The sequence below is a fragment of the Equus quagga genome, chromosome 2 (genome assembly GCF_021613505.1).
Source record: "Equus quagga isolate Etosha38 chromosome 2, UCLA_HA_Equagga_1.0, whole genome shotgun sequence".
Lineage (NCBI taxonomy): Eukaryota > Metazoa > Chordata > Mammalia > Perissodactyla > Equidae > Equus > Equus quagga.
Window position 1 is genome coordinate 110802852 of NC_060268.1, and position 24964 is coordinate 110827815.

Sequence of the window (24964 nt, forward strand, 5' to 3'; positions counted from 1 at the left end):
TTCCCAGGGAGGGGCAAGGGAGGCCTGCCCTTCCTTTCCTGTGCTAAATTTAGAGACAGCCAAGCTGGAGGACTCTGTGATGGCATTTGTCTTTCTTTTTCAAACAGATAAACTGACTTCAGCTTTGGTTCTCTGGTTGCGGTAGACTCCTTTGTCCTCCCATCCAGCAGCACCCCCAACCCCAGCACAGGCAGCTCAGCTTCCAAGAAGATGAACAGTCCATATGGTGGCCTGGGACACAGCTCAGAAGGGCGGCCTCCTTCAGGCCTGGGTGCAGGCGATGGGACTACATGGCCCATCCAGAAATCAAAACATAACAGAAGTCACTGCCTCACCTCTGAAGGAGATGCTGTGGCCCCACTTTGCTTTATCATCAAATCAGTGCTGTTTCATTTTTATGCTTTGTATTTTATGAGAGCAGCTAGCATGAGGGTGAGCCCAGGCTGCTTGAAGCCCGAGCAGGAGCCCTCAGTGCAGGTGCAGCCCCAGGCTGTGCTGCCCTCTGGGAGAGGGGCCTCCCCACTGTGTTTCTAAGCATATTTAAAGACCCTTCCCCCCTTGCCATAAATACAAAATTTAATGCCCTACTCTTTTCCCTCTTATAATGACTGATATATCTGCAAAATTTTTAGTCTGTCATATAACTTTAAAAAATAAGTAATAAATGTTTATTTTAATATGTTACATTTTAAAACTCCTATGTTCCTCACTTTTGACTAAAGCAAACTCCTTAATTAATGGATAGGGCCTATTTTAAGAGTATCCTATTTTTTAGCCTTGACCAAATAAACTCTTAATTATTTATGGTCTTCCTACCCAATTTGTACACTATATTTGTGCCCTTCACGTTATTTTATTTCTCATACTTCTTAAATGTTGAATGTTTGGCTGCTCGTTAACAATTACAAATAAAATAAGAGGATGAAAAGAAACCCCAGCTATTAATGTTCTGTAGTAGCTCCCATGAGTAATTGGGAGTGGTTTTAAGTGTTGCCCATAAAATTTTAGTAATAATTTTGTGTTATTATTATTCCTGATATTCCCAATGACTTTTTCTTCACACAGTCAAGAGAGGAACCACATACAGAATTTAAATCTGTGCTCATCTTAACGTTAGTAACATCCCTGTCCTTTTCACCTTTTCTAAAATAATAAATCAAAGTGTTTGTGTAGTTCTCAAAGTGCATAAAAAGTAGTATGCACAGTTATTCAAACCCGCACTCGTTGAAAGCAGGTATGTGCAAAGCTATTCCATATGCATTAGAGGCAGGGTGAGAACTGTGTGCTGTAAAGATGACCACCAGGAGGTGAGCGTCGCTGTGTCCATTGTGGATCAATAGAAGGATTCCTGGGTTTTTGTTAGTAAGTCTTTCTTCTCTTTAATATTTGCATTTTGAAGAGCCATGGCCTTTTCACTTTGTATTCAAGGCTGTGCACATTGCTGGTGTGTTTTGGTTGGTTTTGGATTTTTGACTGTAACAATAAGCACAGGAATCTTAGTCCATCTCAGTGTGGTGATGTGCGTGTGTGTGTAGAGGGCTGCTCTTAAGGACTGGACAAGCTTGAACTAGGTGGTAGGGAGCTTCCTACCCACTGAAGGAACCCTCAGATAACCACCGCATGCATCTCCTTTATTCAGTAACAGAAACAGTCACATTCAATAAGGACAAGTTAACATTATTTAAGAGGGGAAAAAAAAAACAAGTAAGAACAACCATTGCCTTAATTTAAGGTTGAAAGGAGAAATAAATTTAAGAGTCAGGGAAATGGATTTGTTAGGATAGGAGAGAATTTCCTGAAAGTTGTCTTATCTTGGACTGTTCTTGAAGGAGAGGTCTCCTGAAAATGTCTTTAAACCTCTGTGAGTTTCACTTTCATCTTAATTAAAAGGGTGGTTAAATTTTGTACAGGATTCAAAGTTTTTTTTATGGCCAGAGATACTAGGTTAACCTTTTAGTTGAGAATTTGCTTGAATGGTAAGTTCAAATTACTTCACCTCTCAAAGATCCCATTAGGATGTACGGACAGGGCTGGAGAGGAAGAGTAATTCTTTCCTAAGAAATCCTGTTGTTCTTGCTTGTCACACTAGCCGCGTTAGACAAGTAAGAACCTCTTTGTCCAGAAGAGGAAGGACTGTTCTGCCAGGCTGTGCAAGTCCTTCCAGTGCTAGACACGGCCACAGCGCCCCTTCCGGACGTGACGCTCCACCCAGCCGTGAGGCCCAGTGCCCTTCAACAGGAGCCAAGGACACAAGGGGTGCAAGCTGATACCTCCCTCCCCCTTGACTCATTTGATGTCCTAGTCACTGTGGCTTCAGCGCAGCCCACAGGACTGTCCTCTAGGTCAGATAGTTGGCTTCATTTACAGGTACATTGCCACTTAAAAATAATGCTGTCTGGGGGCCTGGCCAAGAAAACGATGAGGGGAGTTAAATAAAGTTAGCCTGAGGCACTGAGAAGACACTGTGTCTCTGTTTAGAAATCCGTGGACCAGCAAATGTTTTATTAATTTTTCTTATAATCAGAGAATTTCAATCATATTTGCAATGTTGACCATTAGCGAAACCCTGAAATACGCCACCAATTCTCTATCAGATCTTTTTTTAAAGAAAAATTATCTGTTTATTTTGAGCTCCTGTCCATTCTTCCTCATATCACCTGGGAAAGTTAATCTCTATTTTCGCCTCTAATAGCGAACTGGACTATCATGATGCTGTGAATGTCAACGATCGGTGCCAGAAGATCTGTGACCAGTGGGACAGATTGGGAACACTTACTCAGAAGAGGAGAGAGGCCCTGGAGGTGAAGTCTTCAGCCACCTGTTGACATGAAATCTTTTAATAGAGGCTCTTTAATTAAGTCACTGTTATTAATTTTCTGAGTTTTTTCTGTGACATTATATGTATAAAACAAAACAGACTGTCTAGTCAAAGCAGTCTCTCAAGAGAATACGAAAAGTAGAAGAAAGAGGGAAATGGAAAGTTGGTAGCTTTGTACTATGATTTATCCATACAGCAGTGAAGCGTACTTTCAAATTTAAAAAAATCAGGGGCAATGAGATTATGGTGTAAACCATTTTGTATCAAGTAGTAGTTACAGTGAATTTCCAGAAGCCCTTATATAAGAATAAATAGAGCTGTGACTGAGTCAGGAAATCAGGAAGTACTTCACTTAAGATGTGCAAAGGGAAAATGGCCACAAATATTTAAATAAGGAAAAATTGGTATGAAACAGAATCAGGATGAATTTGGCCTTATCCAAGTAGAAGGATTAGCTAAACAGCAGTAAGTGACTGGTATTTAACTGTCACTAATTATCTTTCACCATGGAAGTCTCAGACAATGTGGAAGAAAGAATCACTTGCCAGTTTTCTGAGTCTTTTCATCCTGACGCTGATGAAACTTTTAAAATACATGTTATCAGGCTTCCGGGATGCCAGCTGACCCTTCCATATCCATCTAAAGAAGGGAAGATTGAGAGAGAGGAAGGACCAGGCATGTAACATAGACAGCTCAAATATTTTAGAACGGGAGAGAAAAAAGAATCTACTTATGGAAGACATCTAGATACAGGATGCTCTGTTCTGCATCATCTCTGCCATATGAAAAGCATAGTATCCTCTGTGGCTTGAGGCCCTGCACTTTCATAGGCCCAGAAAGGCAACGAGAGCTCTGTGTTAAATCCTGAATGAGGATTTGGGAACATTCAGCTGTAGCTCCTCTGTCTTCACTAGGTGGGTGACTTTTCGGAAAGGCACCCATCTGCTCTGCACGATGTTGACTAAAATGAGGAGGATGTCCTGAATTTTCTGTTATCCAGTGTGGTTAGGGAATCAGATCCTATAGCTTATAAAGTACTGCTTTAGTGGAAAGCAAGTTACTATAGATCCTATGTGGATTCTGAAGTTTTAAAAAAAGTAGCATGTAATAGAGTACCTAACATACTATTAAATCAAGGCTACTGTAGATGTTATTAAATTCTCCTTTGATTCAGAAGGCACTTCAGAGACCTGCAGGGCTCAACCTGATCGTTTGAACATCGGTTAGTCTTTTGTGTACACATGCCCGTGGTGGCAGCATTGTGCTTAACAAAATGCCAGCTAATAGTGTATTGCTCTGGAATGCATATTTACATTTTCAGATACTTTTTTATTATTTCATTTATGGTAACACTTCCTTCTATTTAATCTTCAGAGAACTGAGAAATTGCTGGAAACCATTGATCAGCTTCACCTGGAGTTTGCCAAGAGGGCTGCTCCTTTTAACAACTGGATGGAAGGTGCCATGGAGGACCTGCAAGACATGTTTATTGTCCACAGCATTGAGGAGATCCAGGTAACTGAGCCTCTCCTCTGTGCTCTTACTGTGCTAGAAATGAGTCATAATTTTTAAAACTTAGCGGTTTTTTTGTTCTGTTTCATTTTTTTTCTAGGAAAAATGTGGCTACTAAACCCACATTACCCTTTGACCTTTAGCTTAAAAATGTGAATACTGCTCTTTGCTGCAACTAAATGAATAGTAATCTGATAATGGTGAATACATTTAAAAGGGTTCGTTCTTTTAAAAAGAACGTGGAATTATTGAGCAAAAAGTAGACATATATGCTCTTGTAGTTGTTCACGGAAACTTATGAGTTAACTGCTTTGCAAATGTGTGCATATTACTGTTTATTAAGATCGGCAGAGTTTTACCAGATCATAAAGCATAAGAAACCATAAATCAGCACTTCTGCCTCCCAAAAGCCAAAATGTTCTGCTTCTGATTTCTTCTGGAACTTTCAAGTTGTAAACAAGACTTTGAAGACAACATCTTAGGGAGGAGAGTTACTCTCCAATAGCCAAGACCCAATTTATCTAGAGACCATTGTACAGTGAATTTGATGTGTAATAGAATATAAAGAGAAAATACTTTTTAATTATTTTTTCAGTAAAATAGGTCATCAAAAAGAATCCAAATATAAAGGAAATACTGAAAGTTGGGATTTGAACCCACATCTCCCTGCCAAGGAGTATTCTAGAAGGGTTTGCATCTGGATGTAAGGGGAAAGAAATTACTTTGTTGAACATTGCATTTGTTTTCTGAAAGACGCTGTGATGGTGTTTCTTGCATGTGCTCTTAAGCAAAGGTTAGCAACCTAAAATCGTTTATTTTTGGAATAAGTGAGATTTCTAAGTATGCCTTGGAAGCCAATCTTGATGTGGGAAGTCGCTTGTTTAGTGAAAGTTGTGCTGGCAGCTGATCCTTTGTAGCACTTAATAACATTAGCTTCCCACTGGAAGGTGGTCCACGTGCCCCTATGTACAGCTGAATGGAAGGGGCTGCTGTCTTCTGCGTTAGGGTCAAAGGATGGGTTTGATAAATGAGGTTCTATAAAGCCTTAGGGTAAAGAGTTGGTTTCTGGGGCCTTTCCTTTTTGAGGACTAGGGAGGTACTTCCTGGTGGTCTTCAGGTATCAAGGCAGCAAATGTTAGGTTCTTTTGTTGGACTACAAAGGTGAAACTGGTCATTGGAAAGGGCAGGTAAATTAAATTCTCTTTCTCAGTGGAGAGGAAGACCTAAACAGTAGCTGAGGATCAAAAATAATGAAAGCAAGCATGAATTTTTTTTAAAAAGAAAATAATTACTTTTTTGAAGACTTTGGATTAATAGCCCTCAATTAAATAGTCATCATGATATCTTTTCTCCGTTTTCAAGGAACTTGACTTTTGGGCACCAAGTAGCTTTTCTAAAACATCCAGAATTTGTTTTTCTCCAGAGACTCCTGCAGTTATAAAGGCCTTAGCACATGTGCAGAAGGGAACATCGAAGCCTATAAAGTTCACCCTAAAGTAAGATGGACTTTTCTCTGCTCGTGTCTCTGGTAGAGTTTGATCACTGCCCACGAGCAGTTCAAGGCGACGCTGCCGGAGGCGGACGGCGAGCGGCAGTCCATCATGGCCATCCAGAACGAGGTGGAGAAGGTGATTCAGAGCTACAACATCAGAATCAGCTCGAGCAATCCCTACAGCACTGTCACCATGGATGAACTTCGGACCAAGTGGGACAAGGTGGGTGGCTGAGGACTGACGTGGGATGAGGGCGGCATTCTTCAAGCCGAGGTTGAGGGAAGACGTAAGAATTTAGAATTAGAATTAGAGTGGGGAATTAGAGCGACTACCTGATTTTGCATCATGATCAGGGTTTTCATTCACCTGATGTTTTACAGGCGTGTTAAAAGATAAACTGAGGCATATTAAAACTTTTAAGAGTTTATTTGAGCAAAAATGGATTGGAATTGGGCAGCATCTAATCTAGCAAAAAGAAAGGAGCTCTGAGGCGTGCTACAAGATGAAAGATTTTTATAGCCAGAAGGGAACAGGAACAAGGGTCGGTTATTGCAATGTTCTTTTCCTTTAGGGGGTGGAGGAGTCTATCAGGCAGATTACCTCACTAGTGCTAATCAGGCGATTCCTGATTGACTGGTTTCAGATTCCATTTCTGGGAGAGCTGAAATTGTAATTAAGTCTGCTTGGTTTGGTGATGTGGGGCTTAGCATAAGTCACTCCATTTTGGGACTGTTGTCTTGTTTTTAACAGATGAAACACGTTAAACTCTTAAATGCCACTCACCAGCTTCTGTGATTTGTAAGGAAAGAAGGTAGAAATGATTTTCCTTAAGGAAAATATTCTAAATGTTGGCAAAACCAGTCCAGATTATGAAACTAATACCATAAAGCAAACTATTTTCAAAACCCCAACTGAAAATTTGGTGGAATCAGCTTGCCTATACTACTTCATTAAAGGATTTTTAGAATACGGGATAGATGTGTGGGGATTTTAAATACAGAAAAATTGCTTAGAAAACTATCTGGGGAACTGAAGTATTGCTAACGTGCTGCCTTTTACATTTTGGGCAACTGTCCACAGATTTAATTATCATCAAAATGGGATCATTTGAGCCTTTTTGTCTCATTCTTAAAAAAGTTTATTTTCATGGTTTAGATTATAACACAGTCAGCTCCGTATGCTACCACATAGTCTTTAGGAACAAGTCCACCATGGGGATTTGAGGTGGCTTGCCGTAAAAACACACGTGCAGTAATTGTTTAGTTGTAAACAATGCAAAAAGGGAGAAAAAACAGATGTGGGAAGGAAGGTGTCCATCTGACGGGCGGTAGTTAGTTACTGCATTTAAGTCTTATATTTAGTTCTGGTCTTCTGATGGCCGAAGGGAAAAGGGAAACACATTGAGATAAGTGATTTCCTTGGGAACAAAAGGGAAATACATCATTTCCTAAAGTGAGACAAACTTTTCTCCAAACACAAGCTATAAGGCAAACTAGCCAGGTGGATTTCTATAAAAGGAGCATTGAATAATAATGTCTTTAGCAGCAGTTTTGCAGAAGACACAGAAGAGACTTCTGAAGTAGCTCTTTTGTGTGTTGATTCAAAGAGAACTGAGGCATGGCGGTAAAGTGTCAATTACAGGGTACTGGGAAACATGTAGGCCAGGCGCAGTATGTCCCTGTGGGCCAACAGTACATGGAGACTGAGCGCATGAGCCTCGCCGGGGTTCTTCACTTTTTTGTGTCTTGGACCCACTGGCAGTCTGAGGAAGCCAGTGGATCCCTTCTGATAATAATATTTGTAAACTCATAACAAATCCTTAAAGTTACAAAGGAAACAAATTATGTTAAATATAATTATTAAAATATTTTTTAAAATTGGGCTATAATAATGTATATGCTTCTTTACTAACACATTTAAAACCAAGATGTAACCTCAGGTCTAATAATTTTGGAGTAATCGTGGTGAGTGTACATGCTATTTCGAGAGGCAGGCAGTGACTAATGTTATATGAGAATGTCTGTGGTTTCTATTGTGAGTCACAGTACTGCTAAATACTACTGTGGATTTGCTGCCCACATTCATAATTGAAGGAAATGCTAACTTTCAATTAGAGATAGTGAAAATAAAGATATCATTTTCCTTCATTAAAGTTCACAAATCCTCTGCACTCTGGGCCCCCATGGCGTTAGTGCTCAGGCCAAGAGTCCCTTGCTGGAGGAACAGTCAGAGTCCCTAATGCGGACTTTGTCTCCCAGCAGGCACTCGGTGGCACTGGGTGGCCGTCAAGGCTAGAATGAGCTCTCCCTTTGGTCCCTAGAGTAGGGACTCCCACTCCCTTTCCTCTCCCTACCTGCTCTTCCCCTCCCTCGACTTCCCCTGCCTCCCTTCCCTCTGCCCCTCCATTCTCACCCCCATCCTTTCGACTATTACGTTATCTTTTGGTCACTCCTATCTGGACCAGAGCTGGCCTCTAACTCCTGTTGCCCTTGGGCCCCAACAGGTGAAGCAGCTCGTGCCCATCCGGGATCAGTCCCTGCAGGAGGAGCTGGCCCGCCAGCATGCCAATGAGCGCCTGCGGCGCCAGTTTGCCGCACAGGCCAATGCCGTCGGGCCCTGGATCCAGAACAAGATGGAGGTAAGTTGGCACTCTTCAGAGAGCTTTTCACAAGCTTTGAAATTAGACCCTGAGCTGACACAACACCACGCCTTTTCTCTGCCTTCTGGTGCTCCACTCAGCGCTGGGAGAACACCAGTCCGTGTCACTCTGGGCTTCATTCTTTGAGGCTGTTCTTGCTGCCATCTGTTTATTTTGTCGTTAACAACGACAGTGGCCTCTTTCTCAGTTTCTAGCCTCTACAGGACCTGGACTTGAAACCATCCATCCCTAAAGAGGACTTGTGAAGTATCACAAAACTTTGGATCTTCAGAGCATTTCAGGAAAAGTGATCTTTGATTGACACCGATTTCTGGGTTCATTTTATCACCAAGAACAGCCAAGAGACATTCATTGGCCCACTTACTTTTCTCCCAACCTTCCTTTTGGTGCTAAAATGTTAACTTTTCTCTTAAACGGGAGAACATCTAAAAATACAATAAATTCTTTTGACCCCAGTGGTCTTAAATCTGCCCGGCAGCCCACTTGTCCAGCACATCCCCAGCCTTCTCCCAAACAGGGCAGCTCCAGCCGAGGGAGCCTTCCACCTTCACTGGCAGAAGGCTGAGTTGCCTCATTTCTTACCCCTCTTGCTTTACTGTTTTGGATCTTGGTTGATTTTCTTTTCCATCCTCTAGATGGACTAGAACCAGAGCTGGTTTCATTCGGTGGTACTGCCTGTTTCCCACTTCATCTGAGAAAATCAAGTGCTGTTGGCTGCTGCCTAATGCTGGCATAGCATCTGACGCAGGATTGGGAGGGATGACTCCACAGTTAACCTTAGAGGCCGACTCACCGTGTTTTCTTGCCCTGTTCTTACCTCTATCAGGAAATTGCCCGGAGCTCCATCCAGATCACAGGAGCCCTGGAAGACCAGATGAATCAGCTGAAGCAGTATGAGCACAACATCATTAACTACAAGAACAACATCGACAAGCTGGAGGGCGATCATCAGCTCATCCAGGAGGCCCTGGTCTTTGACAACAAGCACACTAATTACACCATGGAGGTACGGCAGCCAGACAGGCCTCGGTGCTGCTCTTTCTAATTGTGACCGTTTCACCTTCTTAGGGTGTTATCTTCCCACACTTGTCTCTGTTTGTTATTATTAAGATCTACAAGTATGAAAGTTATGGATCTTTAAGCCTTTCCTGTCACTATATGTGAAAAAGCACTGGAATTATATTGAGCACTATATAATTGTTAGTCAGCAGCAGCGTTATTATCATGGCAGTGAATTCGTTGCACTGCTTCAGAGAGAGCACCAGAAATTAGACTGTTACATTTCTACCAGTTTGGCCCAATTTGATCTCCCTGGGAGCCAGCGGGCATAATCCAGGGGCCCATCCCGCTACTTGGTAAATGGAAAGATACTTCTAGTGACAAATAGACTCTACATTGTATATTTTATTTACAGGGTGCCAGTTGTCACTGTTAGAACCCTGTCTCACTTCTGAGTACTTCCCATGACAGAATCTTACAAAAAGTGGAAAAGTAGAATAAAAAAGGATAGGGAAGTCTATAGTAAGCCCTATTTATCTCCCTTTGGGTTGGCTCTCCTGTTATGAAAATGAGGAGGCAAGATTGACATGCTGGAAAAACCTAGAGCTGATCATTTCATTTTCTCCTCGGTAGCACATTCGTGTGGGGTGGGAGTTGCTGCTGACAACCATCGCCAGAACCATCAATGAAGTGGAGACCCAGATCCTGACGAGGGATGCAAAGGGCATCACCCAGGAGCAGATGAATGAGTTCAGAGCCTCCTTCAACCACTTTGACAGGGTACCGCACTCCCTCTAGTTATTTGAAAAGCAATACTGGGGACATTAAAAAATGTATTTGAAATAATATCCATGCTATTAGTTTAAGTCTTGATGACCTATAAAGGTTACAGGTAAAGAGGATGATTAATGCCAAAGGGAAATAGCCACCAAAGTGAAGTGTGCCAAGCTCTCCTGTTGCTCAAGGTGACACGAAGCCTAGGATTGTGTGCTGTTTTATGCAGATCACTTAATGACTGCCTTTGTAGTTGATAGCAAAGCTAGATTTGTTCTAAGTAAAAATGTTTCCTTAACAAAACGTGGTTGTTGGATTTAGATCATTTTCTAAAGACTAAGATACAAAACTCTGATGTACTTTTCCTAAGTAACTATTTAGGTAAAGCTCCTGATGAAAATTTAACTTACTCTTTCAACATATAAAACTTAATTTTCTTTTTTAATTGATAAAATAGACTCATGAAATGTTTTAAGAAAAATGCACCACTATGAAAATGTTTCATAGTAAAGGCATATAAAAAGTTAAGTGCTGCTTTTAAAATATTATCTGGTATTTTGATTTGAATAATATTGAGTAAAACCAATTCTTTATAAGAAAATTCCCAGTTTGCTTATCATATGGCCAAGCGTGAATTTTAAGGCCATGTTCCATTTGTTAAAGATCCCTAAAAAAGGATATTCCATTACTTTGAACAGCAGCCTGTTTATAACTTACAAATATCAATAAATGGTTCTTTAAATGCCACTGGGCTAGGCCAGCCAGATTTGGGCCTATTAAAGAGTTCAGACAGTGGACTTCTGATCAGGGAGCTCAAATATAAGTAAAGAATTAAACACAGAGATGGCTATTGAAGTTAGCATAGTTTCAGCCAACTTTATTGCGCAGAAACATGCTATAATACTGACCTGACTTCATTCATTGAAGTTCAAGTCATTTTTCTCCCGTGGAGGAAAATAATTGATCATTGTCTTGTACAAATCCATCTGGGCTTGTTGGAGGTCATCTCTCACTCATTTGGGCCACTTCAAAGGAAAAAAAGCACATTTATTTGAATCCAAGATCATGAGACTGTCTTTTGCAACAAAAGTCCAAAGGAGGGCAGTGCAGAACCTGCCAAGTTTAAAAGTTTGCTTGAATTAAATATTAAGGATTATACGTCTTGGGGGGAAACGAAGTTTGCTCAGAGTAGTAAGGAGAGGTGTCAAGGCTGCAGATCCATTTCGCTTCATGTTCTATTAAATAGCAAAGATAGGAATGGCAGGGGGCACAGAGGATGTGATCTGAGGGATTCTTACTGAAGCTTTAGAGCATCGGTGTAAGAGGATCAGAGCTGGCTTCAGAAAGATGTGCCTGGCAGCCATGAGTGTGATGGACTGCAGGGTTGGGGGAGAGGAGAGAAAGTGAGTGGAGGGTCAGACGGGAGCCTCTTGGAGAAGGGAGGAGGAGGAACGTGAACCCCTGGGCTGAGGGATAGGAGTGGTGGGAGTGAAGAAAAGAGGACAGAGCTGGGATTAATTGAGACAGAAATCTGACGGCACTTAACAACAGCATCTGGGGGCTAAGGGAGAGGGAAAGATTAAAAGTGACATGGCGATTCCAAGCCTTGAGAACACGCGAGAAGGAGTGCTGTTGAAGTGGACGAGCCTTGGTGGCGGAGAGGTCCCCTGGGCAGCTGGGAATCCAGGTCTCGAGTTTAGGGCTGAAACTTGTGGAAGTCACCACATAATGGTCATTTCTGGCAAGAGAGAGTCTGGAGAGTAGAAGAGAGAGGGGCCCCTATCGTAGGGAATCAGCTACATTTAAAGGCGGCAGAAGAGCCAGAGAAGGAACACTAGGAGAAGTCAGTGAAGAAGAAAGAGTGGGAAGGATGGCTTTCGAGACTGTGGCTGTGAGGGCGGGGGTGGTGACTGAGGGCTCAGCACACAGGTGTGAGTACAGACACACACAGTTTCCCTTCATAGAAAAAAGAACTTCTGATGTTAACTTTTGGGACTGGCCCTTTCATGGGCTAATGAAAACAGCAGAAAATTAACCTTCTATTTAATACTTAGCTTGGCCAATAAAAAAAGTGAATTCTTACCTTTAAATTGATATTGATGCTTGAAGCCTAGCTGTCCTCTCAAAACCCTCAAGAAAATCTTCAGCACAGCTGTGCACTTCCTGTCACATCCAGGGCTTGGCATTGAAACCTCTGTTTCAGTAGAGTTTGGGTCGCTCCTTGTCCTGCCCTGGCCTTTCCTCAGCTGTGAAAGCTGTTGTCCACTTGCGGCTTCTTGCACACTGCTCTGTGTAGATCCTCAGTGGATTTTCAGGGGAGGCTGAGCTTGCTACCCGGAGGGGCCACTCTATTCTGGCCGAGGGCTCGAGAGTGGTTGTAGGGTGACGTTCCAGTTGTTGGAGTTCTAGGAATGCTGTAGTCTTTGGGGGAGTTTTACAAATGCAGACTCCCCAGGGCCATGAGAGCATCATAATTTCTCAGAACACTTACAACATGCTCTGTCATCAGTGGTGGCAGTAGTTAGCTCCTGACTAGGTCATTTTCGATGACTCCAGGTAGTTCCTTCTGCCGCTTTCTTGAATGTGTGGTCTCCTTTCATTTTTGCCTGATGTTTACCGTCCCTTCCACCTTTTTCTTTTTTAAGAAATTATTTTGTAACATCCCTCTGTTGGCTCCGTCCTTCCTATAAGTCAGTGGTGACTTTTATAATCTCCCTGGCAGAGCTCAAAGTGGCCTTTTCTCTTCTTAGATCTTGTTCACTTGGTTGAGTGGAGTTGCTTATTTCGCCTCTAATTTGCACCTTCTCTGTTCTTTCTCTTTGGCGGCAGAGGAAGAATGGCCTGATGGACCACGAGGATTTCAGAGCCTGCTTGATTTCCATGGGCTATGATTTGGTAAGACAGAGGTTAAAATTCTACTAAGATCTGATATTTTATTGAGTTTGGATTTATATTATGGGAGATGGCTGGCTTAAAGTATGGTGGCCCATTTGAGATTGGTTCATTTTCATTATATAGGATAATATTTTTGAAACTTTGCCTGCTACTATATAAAAAGAATTTCACAGAGCCAGAACATATATTTTTATTCAGTAACTGATCAGATTTTTTCTAATGAAGGGTGAGAACATAAACGTTCCTGATGATTTTTTAACAGCTCTATTGAAATAGAATTCACATACCATACAATTCACTCATTTAAAATGTACACTTCAATGCCTTTTAGTATCCTGAGGATTTTTTTTTTTTTTTTGAGGAAGATTAGCCCTGAGCTAACATCCACTGCCAATCCTTCTCTTTTTGCTGAGGAAGCCTGGCCCTGAGCTAACATCCGTGCCCATCTTCCTCTACTTTATATGTGGGACGCCTACCACAGCATGGCGTGCCAAGCGGTGCCATGTCTGCACCCGGGATCCGAACCAGCGAACCCTGGGCCACCAAAGTGGAACGTGCGCACTTAACCGCTGCACCACTGGGCCGCCCCCAACCTGAGGATTTTTAAAGTGCTTTTTCCTCTAAGATTTTAGAATATAAAAAAGTTTTAGTAATAAATCAGCGACGAAAATCTTAGATTTCCCTGTGGGCTGTGAGAGTACTGGTATGCCCTCCCTTCTCTGTTACCCCTTAATGTGTATTTTGAACAGGCGCTTTGATTCCTCCCGGATCTTTGAAATAAAAATCACCAGAACCATTTTCTGAACTGCCTTCTCTTTAGCAATGTTACTGTTCTCAGTTGTAGTCTGAGAAAAGGCCCAACTCTCTCTCTTTGAATTCCTCTTCCATAATTATGATAAGGCCTGAAGGCAACATGGGTCATAGGAAGGAATTCTGACATTTAGGAGCTTCTGGGAACTTTTAAGGTCATTCAGTGGCAGTAAACAAGTCACCCATAAGGAGATCTGCCCAAAATTGAGGGGAAACACAGGGAATATTTGTTTCAAAGAGGAACTTGTATGTCAATAGGTAAAAGCAGAATGGCCCTGTTGAGAGTTGTGTACTGTTGCAGTAAATGTTTCTTCACCTCAGGGTGAAGCCGAATTTGCCCGCATCATGACCCTGGTGGATCCCAACGGACAGGGCACGGTCACCTTCCAATCCTTCATTGACTTCATGACTAGAGAGACAGCCGACACTGACACCGCCGAGCAGGTCATCGCCTCCTTCCGAATCCTGGCTTCTGATAAGGTCTGTACTGACAGGTTTTCCTCTGCTTTTGCAGTAGTCCACTGCATTATTCAAATAAAAGAAGAAAGTGTTGCAAGTAAAAACCATTTTGATACTAGTACATTTTGCACCACATCAGCATTGAATTCAGAAAGCAGCATGTAAACATAACAACAGTGTACCCAGAACAGAGAAAACACAGGCGTTCTGTTCCTGGCATTTGTGCTTGGGCCTCACAGTGAGTTTTATAGAAGGAACCAAGAGTAAGTATTTTGTAGAATTTTTTGTGCGTTCTACTCGTTCAACCCCATTTTACATTCTGGCTTGGTAGATAGGACTCAGAAAGAAGAAACCATGCACTTCAGATATTGTGGAACTTAGAACCTTCTCTAGGTTCAATGACCTTGACGTTGCGTCCAGACTGGAGCAAAGTTAAATATAGCCATTCAGTCATTCCAAAAATTGGCAAGGTTTTCATTATATGTAGCCTAGAAATTAAGTAGGAGTTTAATTGCAAGTTCAGAATTTTTGAATTGCATTCCCCAAACAATAAAAATGTCTCAGTATCTATAAATTCCATTTCGGACATGATTCTTTTACCCCATGTTCTAGCTGAGAGGGAAAAGGTTTAGCACAAACCCCATCTGCTAAAACACATCAGCAGGGCCATGTTTATTACATTAAAATATCCGACAAGATAAAGTATCTTAAAAACAATAAGAAGTCTGTTTTAACATGAATCTTTTATCATGGGGATGCAGGTGCAGGGGAGAGAGCCCATCTGATGTAGGAGGTCGTAAACCCGGCTCATCTAAGCCCTGCAAAAAACCCTACTGTGAAGGACAATATGATATTTGCTATTTATTTATTTTGACTCTTACCAGCCAGTCTGTTTCACCAGAATTATCCTATTTCCTGTTGGACATTTGATATTTTAAAAAAAAAAGACATTGTTAAACATCTGTTTTATTTTGTTTTAGAAGAGGTTTTCTCTAGTGGCAGCATGTTTCTGGTTTTTTAATAAACTCATTAGGAAAATGGCTCCATTTTCTTTTTTTTTTTTTTTGTGAGGAAGATTCACCCTGAGCTAACATCTGTTGCCAGTCCTCCTCTTTTTTCTTGAGGAAGATAAGCCCTGAGCTAACATCTGTGCCAGTCTTCCTCTACTTTGTATGTGGGACTCCTCCAGAGCGTGGCAGATGAGTGGAGTAGGTCCGCACCTGGGATCCGAACCTGCAAACCCCAGGCCACCGAAGCAGAGCACACAGAACTTTAGCCACAGGGCCGGCCCCTCCATTTTCTAAAAGAACATACCACATACATTAAAAAAAGAAAAAACATTGATTATGTTAAGTTAAATATCCCTATGTTCTCATCAGTGTATGATGTAAACCATATCTTTATCTTTCTGGTATGAAATTCAGATCACAGTATTTGTCACTTGCATTATGGCTCAGTCTGAGAAATATTGATGATATTGCTCTCTTTGCCTTTTTAAAGCATATTAAGACCCTGTGGGCCAAAAGATGAATCACTTTGCAGACACGCTCTTACGAGTAAAATTCAGCCTTTCGTTGGTTGTCTAGTACTGTGCCCATTAGACTCCCTGCCTTTAATCCTTTTTTCAATTAAACAAACGCAAGCAATATGTAAGTATTAAAACCATTTCTATTCCAGTGTTTTCTGTGATTGACTTTGTAAACACTTGTGTATTTTTTTCAGCCATACATCCTTGCGGAGGAGCTGCGTCGAGAGCTGCCCCCAGACCAGGCCCAGTACTGCATCAAGAGGATGCCCGCCTACTCGGGCCCGGGCAGCGTGCCTGGCGCCCTGGATTACACGGCGTTCTCCTCCGCGCTGTACGGAGAGAGCGATCTGTGATGCTGAGCTTCTGTAATCGTTGATCCCATCAGAACGCAATAAAAGTTGAAGTCACAGGTTGTTTCTTGGAAACTTTGACAAGCTTTATTAAGTTAAAAGAGAGAGAAAATTTTTTGTAGCTCAGTAATTGCGGCAATGTAACATGGCTGAAACTAAATTTCTACAGTGTATGACATAGTGTGCTTCATGAATAGGTTACTTTATTTCTGAATTTTTAGCTACATACAAGGAGATATCAGATTTTTTGTTTGTTCTTTGATAAAACAAAGCAAATTACTTGAGTACTATGAAATTAGGAGGATCTAGGGATGGAAGCAAAGTAAAAAATGGGAAATTCCAAAATACCCAAAATTTGAGACCAGGGGGAAGAAAATGAAAAATTTGGTAAATGTTTGATATTTTTAAAAATATTCTTCATATCTAATATGCTTATGCAATTATCCCTAGGGGAATATATTTGGGATATTAGTGTTTTACTTTGTTGCCTATCCAAAGATTAGCTTTATTTAAGTATAAATGGTACTGTTGTCTCTTTAGTTGAATGGAATAGTGTGAGGTGGAACTTCCGGCGACTAGAAACAGACTACCCAAAAGATCTTCAGTACTTAAAAATTTTAAAATAGAGATTATAGTCAGCTCTTCATTATTTTGGACTACGTAGTCCAGTTAGTGGGTTTCACTGCCTTACTTATCCTCCAAAGTAGGGACCTCAGGAAACACAGAAATCAGTGTAGTTGCCAGAGAGGAAGATGAATGCACTAGGTAAAATGAGTTTTTTAGGATTATTTATTGATTCGAGGCTCCTGGGCTTTTTCTAGAGATTGTTAGTACAGGTTCTCAAGAGATGACCAGAGAGAAGTGCTCTGTTTTTAAATAAACAATTGTCTGTAGTAATAGTTCCTAGCAGGGGACAAGTCAGAAACCAGTGCCCTTACAGCTTTCCAGGCAGACCTTCTCCTTTCTGCCTTTAGTTTTATGACCTGGTAAGGAGAAGGAGTTTATAGGAATGGCCTAATTCTCAACAACAGTAGAGGTAACTTCCTTCACTGCAGAACCTTCATGTATTTTGGGGTGAATTCATTTTGGGTGGTAGGAGTTACTAGATGTTTTTGCTAGCACATAGTGTGTGTTCATTGCTTTGGTGGGATGGTGCATCCTAACGAGTTCTCAGTCTGGCTCGTTGCATCTGAAGCCCCATTACAGAGGGCACCACATGAGCTCCCAGCATCATCTTGATCTCAGCAATGTCCATTCAGTTTTCAGCTTGTGCTACCGTCTATGGTAACTCCCCCCTCTGTTTTTCCATCTTGTTGACAGCTTGTAGAGAATAAAGCAGGAATTGTTTTATATCTGAGTCCTTAAGGATCAGGAAATGAATTATAAGCAAACAAAAACAGCTGCAAACAGCACATAAGTGTTACTAGAAAAGTAGTAATGTGCCTATTACCTATGGTCTGTTGCTTCAGATTTTTATAGCTTTCCACCAACAGCTGGAAATGTGATATTTTCCATTCACAACTGTCTGGTAACTTAATACTTTTACTACATTGGCCCATTTAGAACCGTCAACCTTTATAAATTTTATTTAATTTCCCTCATGTTATTAAATAGTCGGTAGTTTGCAAATTCCTGAAATATCTGATTCCTTGAGCTTAATGCCAAACGCTTTTGGGGTGATGTTTAGATGAACTCTGACTCCTTATTTTATTTCAAGTAGGTGCTATATTCCAGCCATAAACATTAAGGAAAAACTGGGAAGTTATTCTGCCTTTGAGGCTACTCGGGGGAACTGTGGTGTTTTAGGATGGGTATAGTTAGCTCATCTACCTAAAATTTTAATTTCTTTGTAACATTCAGGCAAGAGAATGGATCAGTGCTATCTGCTAATAAATGAAGAAAGGAAATAAAACCTGAAAAATACTTAATAAACATATTTATACTCTCATTTTAGAAGTTATTTTTATTTCTGAAGCTGAATTATCAATTAAAATTAATTTGTAAAAGAAGAAGAATGCCTGTTTTTTCCTCTTTCAAAGGATAACCAGTTTATTTGGTTAACCACAAACTTCCTCACTGAAAATTTCCACCATATGTAAAAACTCTCATTTGAGTTATTATTTGCCTCCCTTAAAGAATTAAAGACTGGCTTGTTGGGTGGAGGGTAAATGTGAGATGGAGAACTCAGGTGGACCCAATTAGAAGTGAGCGATGAATGGATCAGGAAACTAAATGGATTAGGAAGGAATCAGAATCCCCAGTAAGTGTTTTCAAAATGTATACAGAACCAGCCCTAAGGCCAGAGTTTCAAGTTGTGAAGGTCTGGGTTAAGACCTTGACATCTTTATGCCAGACAGAGAAAGACAAACACTGCCTGATTTCACTCATATGTGGAAGATAAACACATGGATGAAGAGAATAGTGGTTACCCGAGGGGAAGGGGTGGGGGAGTGGACATAAGGGATAAAGGGGCACGTATATATGGTGACGGATGAAAATTAGACTAATGGTGGTGAGCACGATGCAGTCTCTACAGAAACTGATAAGTAATAATGTACACCTGAAACTACACAATGTTATAAACCAACAAGACCTCAATAAAATAATTGAAAAAACAAAAGGACTTGGACATTTGTATTTTTTTAAAAAGCTCCATGGAGGAGTCACCTAACCCTCAGTTGAAAACCCCTGGATTGGAGATAAAGGAAAAGGTCAGTAGTAATCACAAGTCTAGAACAATTAGAGAAGCTCTTACTGGAAAGGTTAATAGCAGGACAGTATGAATGGCCAGGCTCCTGCGCCATCTGGTTGGCAACACAGAAATGCTTGGCAGTGACTTAGTTTCAGATGCGGACGTTTGGCTTGGTGTTCTTTCCTGCTGTCTACCTGATTCCTGGATGTTCATGAAGTAAGCTGCAGATGAGCTCTTTACAACCCTTAAGTGAACGGAAACCAATTTAAATGATACAAAGTCAGAAACTTGTAAGAAGAAGTTGCTAATTGTTACCAAACTGACAAAAATTCACCCAGTTTCCCTGGATTGTTCAACAAGAAGGTACTGAGTGTGCCCAACCGTGTTCTTGAGATTCTCAAATAGCCAGGAGCCTCCGCAATGAGTATACTGTCCTGTCTGAGGCATTTTCATATTTCAGATGGAGTCACCCGAGACAGAGACAGTTTTTTTCCCTTTTGGATTCATTAATGAATAACTCAATAATTAAGCAACTGACAGACCATCATTCTTTTTAAGCTGGGAGCTGGCGGTGGTTGTGATTTGTCAATGAGAATCCCTACCCAAGGATTCCCCAGGGCTTTCAAGTCTTGATGAAGTTGTCTCCACAGCAGTGCAGACTTCCTCATTGGTAAAACAGATGGGCAGAAGAAATGCTTGGGTGTCCAGCAAGGCACACTTTCAAATCCTCTTGCATAGCTGTGAGCTCCTGGGAAACTACAGTGGCAGATAATATGGATAAAGTCATGATGTGTCTTTTCAAGACAAGCTACCAGAGGTAGAGAAAGATTAGCTATATAAATAGTAATTGTAAGGGGGAAAAGAGACCTTTTGAATACCAGGATGAGCAATAAAATGGTATTATGGTCAGCATTTAATTGCATAATTTTGAAATTACCTAGGTGACCAATGGCCAAAACCAAGAATGGCAGCCCTCATCAGTTGCATGACCTTCCCCCTGAGTTGCATACTTAATGCCCCAGGTCCTGCCCTGGAATTCAAAGGGCCTCTCAACATAGCACTGCCAGGAACACTTCCTCCCCCGACCTGGTTTTCCCCAACATGTTCCACTCCTGAGTCTCAACTCCAGATTCACATTAGATTCACCAAGGAGGCTTTTTAAAATTCCTGATGCCTGGACCCCACCCTAGATCACTCAGATGAGAATATTTGCTAGTGGTGGAGGTGGGAGACAGCCATTTGCCTTAATCTTTCCCCATAGGCAATCAAGACAATCTTTCTGTGCCTCAGGACTCTGTTCTTTCCTTTGTGACTGTCGCTAATGATATGTAAATAAATGGAAGGAAATCAATGCCTTAATGTAAATGAGTGCCCGTAGGGAGCCAGCCTTCTCTCTGGCCACTATTCTCACATGCACCTCATATCCATTCTTCCCTGAGCAGTGTTACTTCTAAAATGTCACCCTTCCTTCCAGTTGTCGCAAATGTTTCAGATGTTGGCAAGGTTCTTTGCCCTTGTGCAGTGGGGACAAATCCAGTCACCCTTCCAGGTCTGTTTCCTCCTTGGTGAGGCCTTCCCTAGCCCAGCCCAACCTGCACAGGCTCCATCTCCTCTACTTGGAGCTTAGTCCTGCTCCTGCTTTAAGCATCTCACAATGCCCCAGGTTCGTGTGGTGCTGGTGGGCCTCCCCTGCTAGTGCTTGTCCAAGCCCTTGTGCTTATATAAACACCCCGCCCACTCTTCCAAAGCAAGGCACACCCCTCACCCATTTCTAAACCTTACTTAGGTGCATTGGCGTAGGGCGTAAAAGTCCCCAGGGCTCCAAACAAAGGGGAAATTTGAAATATTATTTTGGGGAATCCCTTATCGAGGTGCTTAATCAAGACACCATGCTCCCATCCTAAACCTTTCTACCTTTTCCTGTCTTATTCATTGTTCTGCTAAAGGTGAATTGTGGCATTAGGAATGGGACCTTCTGAAATCCAATATGTGTGTTAGAAAGTGCTGGACGTGGCAGCGGTGCCAGTTTGCATTTACTGACCTCACCTTTTCCATTCCTCAGTTATCGTCAGAAGAATGACCGCTCACGAGGGAGATCAGTGATGGATAATCAGAGCAACAATAAGAAATAACCATCTAAATGGCTTTTTTTGCTCATGTATTTAAACATAAGCAATTCTTTTCAACCCTTCTCAAGAATAATCCTTAGAAGTTAGCTGGTGAGAAAAACACCACTGTGTCGACGAAAATAATCCATAACCAATCTGTAAATGAAAATTTGGGTGAGTTTATTCTGAGCTGAAATCTGAGGACCATGGCCCGGGCCCTTTCTTCCCAAAGGAAGAAAGGGCACCGAAGAAGTGGGGTGCACAGAGTGGTTATATACTCCCAAACAGGGTGTTTCACATATGATTGGAATGTCCCTCCCACAGTAGTCACAAGATTGCCCTGTCGGCACAGCACTTGATGGACACAGCAGGTAGTGGGTCTGCTATCTTGGTGGGCATAGCAGGAGGCAAGTCTATTGTCTCGAGCTGGGCGGTCACAGGTGAGCACAGCAATCAGTTTCTAGCCTAAGGAAAGAGGCTTAATCCTTAAGGAGACGCCAACGGTTGGGAGGGGGAGGGAGGTTGCACCTTTACCTCAAGGGCCTTTGTTCTTGCCATAGGGAAAATGTAAAGCAGATATACAATGCATGCTCAATGGCCACAGTCAGGCCCTTTTGGAAAGACAAGGTCAGGCCGAATTAGGTTTATACCAAATGGCTTCCTCATATTCTCCAATATATCCTATTGCTTGCCATTTTTATTTGTCAACTGGACAACAGAAGCAGCACAGGCCAGGAACAGGAATGCTTCCCAAGACGGCCACAATTTTCAGGTTTCACCAGTTAAAAACCTGTGTAATTTTTCACGATTTCTTTTAGATTTGGTGTGTATTATACAATGAGGTATTTAAAACATATTTATCCAAGCATATAAAATATTCCAGTTACAATCCTGCACTTATTTCATTTTACAAAATATTTAGTATATACTGTTTCCTGTTAGCAAAAAAATTAAAATTTATATTAGATACCAGACCAATTAATTTTTATCAGTCTGTATTTTACTCTTCCATTCAATACTTTGAAAAAGTTTGATCAGTATGTCTAACAAAATTAATGGAATTATTTCTTAATTTTATACACGATTTATTTAATTATTCCCAAACACCAGAGCTCAGTACATACATGCACACAGTTACCAAAGGAATACGAGTCCTTTTAGCATCCCCCTTGCTTCATGAATAACTTAAAAATGTAGCTACATATTACATTGCATAAATGAGAAAAATTTACATAATGAAAATTTTAATTATATCAGCATAACAGCATTTTAATCTTGACTTAACTGGTTTTACAAGACTTGTTGCATTATTTATCTCTCAGTGGTTTTTATACTGTTCCTCAAAATGTGTTAACAGTTTATTTGAATTGAAAAATGAAGTCGGATTTTATTTTATTATTTTTTACAACAGTAAGGCAGGCTGATTTAATCAATCATTTAGCCTTACTTTGGTATTTAGGCTATATAGGGGACATTTTCCATTTTTTCAGTTATCTAAATCAGCTACAATGTTTTGATGAAAATATAATTAAAGCATACGATAATATGAAAGCATTTTATTTTTAAAAAGATATTGGCAGAAGTGTGTTGAAATTAACAATTTTCCCCTAACCCTTCCTGAGTCTATTGAACTAAACAAGAAGTCTTTAAGAGAAAAACAGCAGGTATCACTAATAGTCAGTTGATAAATCTGAGGGATGGAGCAGCTCCAGCTTAGAAGGAATCTGGGTTCCTGTTTGACAGATTTGCCCCAGTGACATGGCCTGCTCATCTCATGCCACGTGGAAAGAGAAACAAACTTGTACATGCTTTAAGCCATTGTATTTAGGGTCCCTGCTACAGCAGCTTAGCTTTTACCCTAAATAATACATTATTAACCTTGACAGCTTCTTGACCTGACGATATGGCTACATTTATGATATTTTAGATTGTACTAAACATTGTCACTTTTTTTCTCTCAACTCATCTTTATGTGAATTTTAATAATGGAAGATAATGACATTTTGTACCAAATTCAACACATTCATACATTCATTCATTCTTTATTTTCCAATCACTGCATATCATTTCACTTTAAACACAATTTTCAGACATTCTTTGTTTTCTCCCCACATGCTTTATTTCTCTCTTTTCTAGATGGTTTTCCCCTTCAATGCCCATCTGCCTCTTTCCCATCAGAGTAAATGTGAGCAGTTTGCTGTCACTGAGTACTTTTATCTCCGGAGTTAAGGTTCTTTGTCCTTCTTCTTTCCCCACCCATCCACCATCCTCTTTAAAACAGTAATAATTTCTGTTCTGTTTTGAGAACATTGTGAACATCTGTTTTTCTGTTTTTAACAAAAGCAGCTCTGTGAGATGGATCTTGAAGGATGAGCATGCCATCTTGTCTCCTCTTCCACTTGGGCCTTCCATTATTACATCCTTATATATATATTTTTTTTTTTTTGAGGAAGATTAGCCCTGAGCTAACATCCACTGCCAATCCTTCTCTTTTTGCTGAGGAAGCCTGGCCCTGAGCTAACATCCATGCCCATCTTCCTCTACTTTATATGTGGGAAACCTGCGACAGCATGGCTTGCCAAGTGGTGCCATGTCCGCATCCAGGATCTGAACCGGCGAACCCTGGGCTGCCAAAGTGGAACGTGCAAACTTAACCGCTGTGCCACTGGGCTGGTCCTATTACATTCTTTTCTTATGAGAGGATTTACAGATGGCACCAACGGGAAGGCTCCTGGCCAGCATTGCCTCAATCTTTGTCATTTTGTTTTTTTGTTCCCTGTTCACCCAGTGTGTTTGGGATGCTGGTTATACTGGCATGTCACACCACAGATACTTCAGCCTGCTACTCTTGCTACCGCACTGCCTCTGAGCCAATGAGTCAGCCACAAAGGTTAAAGCTTCTGCCTGTTCCCTCCTTACACTGCAATGGACCTCAGGGGCATGAGGCCTACACGGCAGTACCAGACTCAGCTCTCTCCCCTTAGCTGAGGGATCTTCTATAGGATTCCTCCAGAAGCTGCCATGCTGAATGAGTCTACAGGTCTGAATCCCAGTGGGGAGATGGGTGGGCACCGAGTTGTTGCTATGGAATTAAACTTTTATTGCCTCCTCTTCCTATATCTAGCGCCCCCCAGATTGTTATCATAAAACTAACCATTCATTTTCCCACTTACTTTGATAATTATGGAAGGCTGTGGGGTAGAGTCTTGACAGGCAGCTGAGGTTTGTGAGGCCAAGTAAATCCAACTGCAGGCCTCTGGCACATAACCTGAGCAGTGCTGGCCCTCTTGTGAACTCTGCCTTGTCTGCCAAAACTATTAAACTAAGGAATGTTCTTTCCCATACCTAAAATTCTGTTGTGAACCATGTTTTGGGAAATACCAATTTTAAAGATATAAACAAGATTTCAGGAATTTATGGCCCAGAGGTAATCTCATCCAAATCCCTTCATTTGACAGGAATGAGGCTGAGAGAGGACAGGTGACACATTATCACAGCTGCTCCTCATAGCGGGCCCCTTGAATCAAATATTATCCTCACCCTATAGAAAACTGAGACCACAATGGTTAAGTGATGATGACCACCCAGGTAACAGAGCTGAGGCTAGAACTCCTATCTTCTCACCTCCAAGACGGTTCTTGTCCATTACCCCAAGAAGGATTTGGAAGGCAGGCAATTCTGAGACTTATTCTAAAACCAAACACAGGCCACATTCCATTCCCTCCCAGGGTGTAGACTGTGGGAACCATTCTTCAATATATCAAAATCCCCACGGGGCCAGGTGTCCGAATCACCCAATTCTGTTCTATGCATGAAATGTTCCATACCGAATGGCTTAGAAAAAATGGATAGATAAAATATGGAATG

General features: G+C 41.4%; 1 protein-coding gene across 1 annotated transcript in view; it reads left to right on the top strand.

The window, feature by feature from the left end:
- Window positions 1-18248, top strand: part of ACTN2 (actinin alpha 2) — a 66302-nt gene extending 48054 nt beyond the window's left edge. Inside the window, exons 13-21 of the mRNA XM_046653648.1 lie at window positions 2693-2801; window positions 4193-4333; window positions 5863-6045; window positions 8327-8461; window positions 9309-9488; window positions 10115-10261; window positions 13085-13150; window positions 14282-14440; window positions 16142-18248. Coding sequence (XP_046509604.1) covers window positions 2693-2801; window positions 4193-4333; window positions 5863-6045; window positions 8327-8461; window positions 9309-9488; window positions 10115-10261; window positions 13085-13150; window positions 14282-14440; window positions 16142-16300 — 1279 coding nt within the window. The 3' untranslated portion in view covers window positions 16301-18248. The remainder of the gene's footprint in view (window positions 1-2692; window positions 2802-4192; window positions 4334-5862; window positions 6046-8326; window positions 8462-9308; window positions 9489-10114; window positions 10262-13084; window positions 13151-14281; window positions 14441-16141) is intronic.
- Window positions 18249-24964: the final 6716 nt, after the last annotated feature.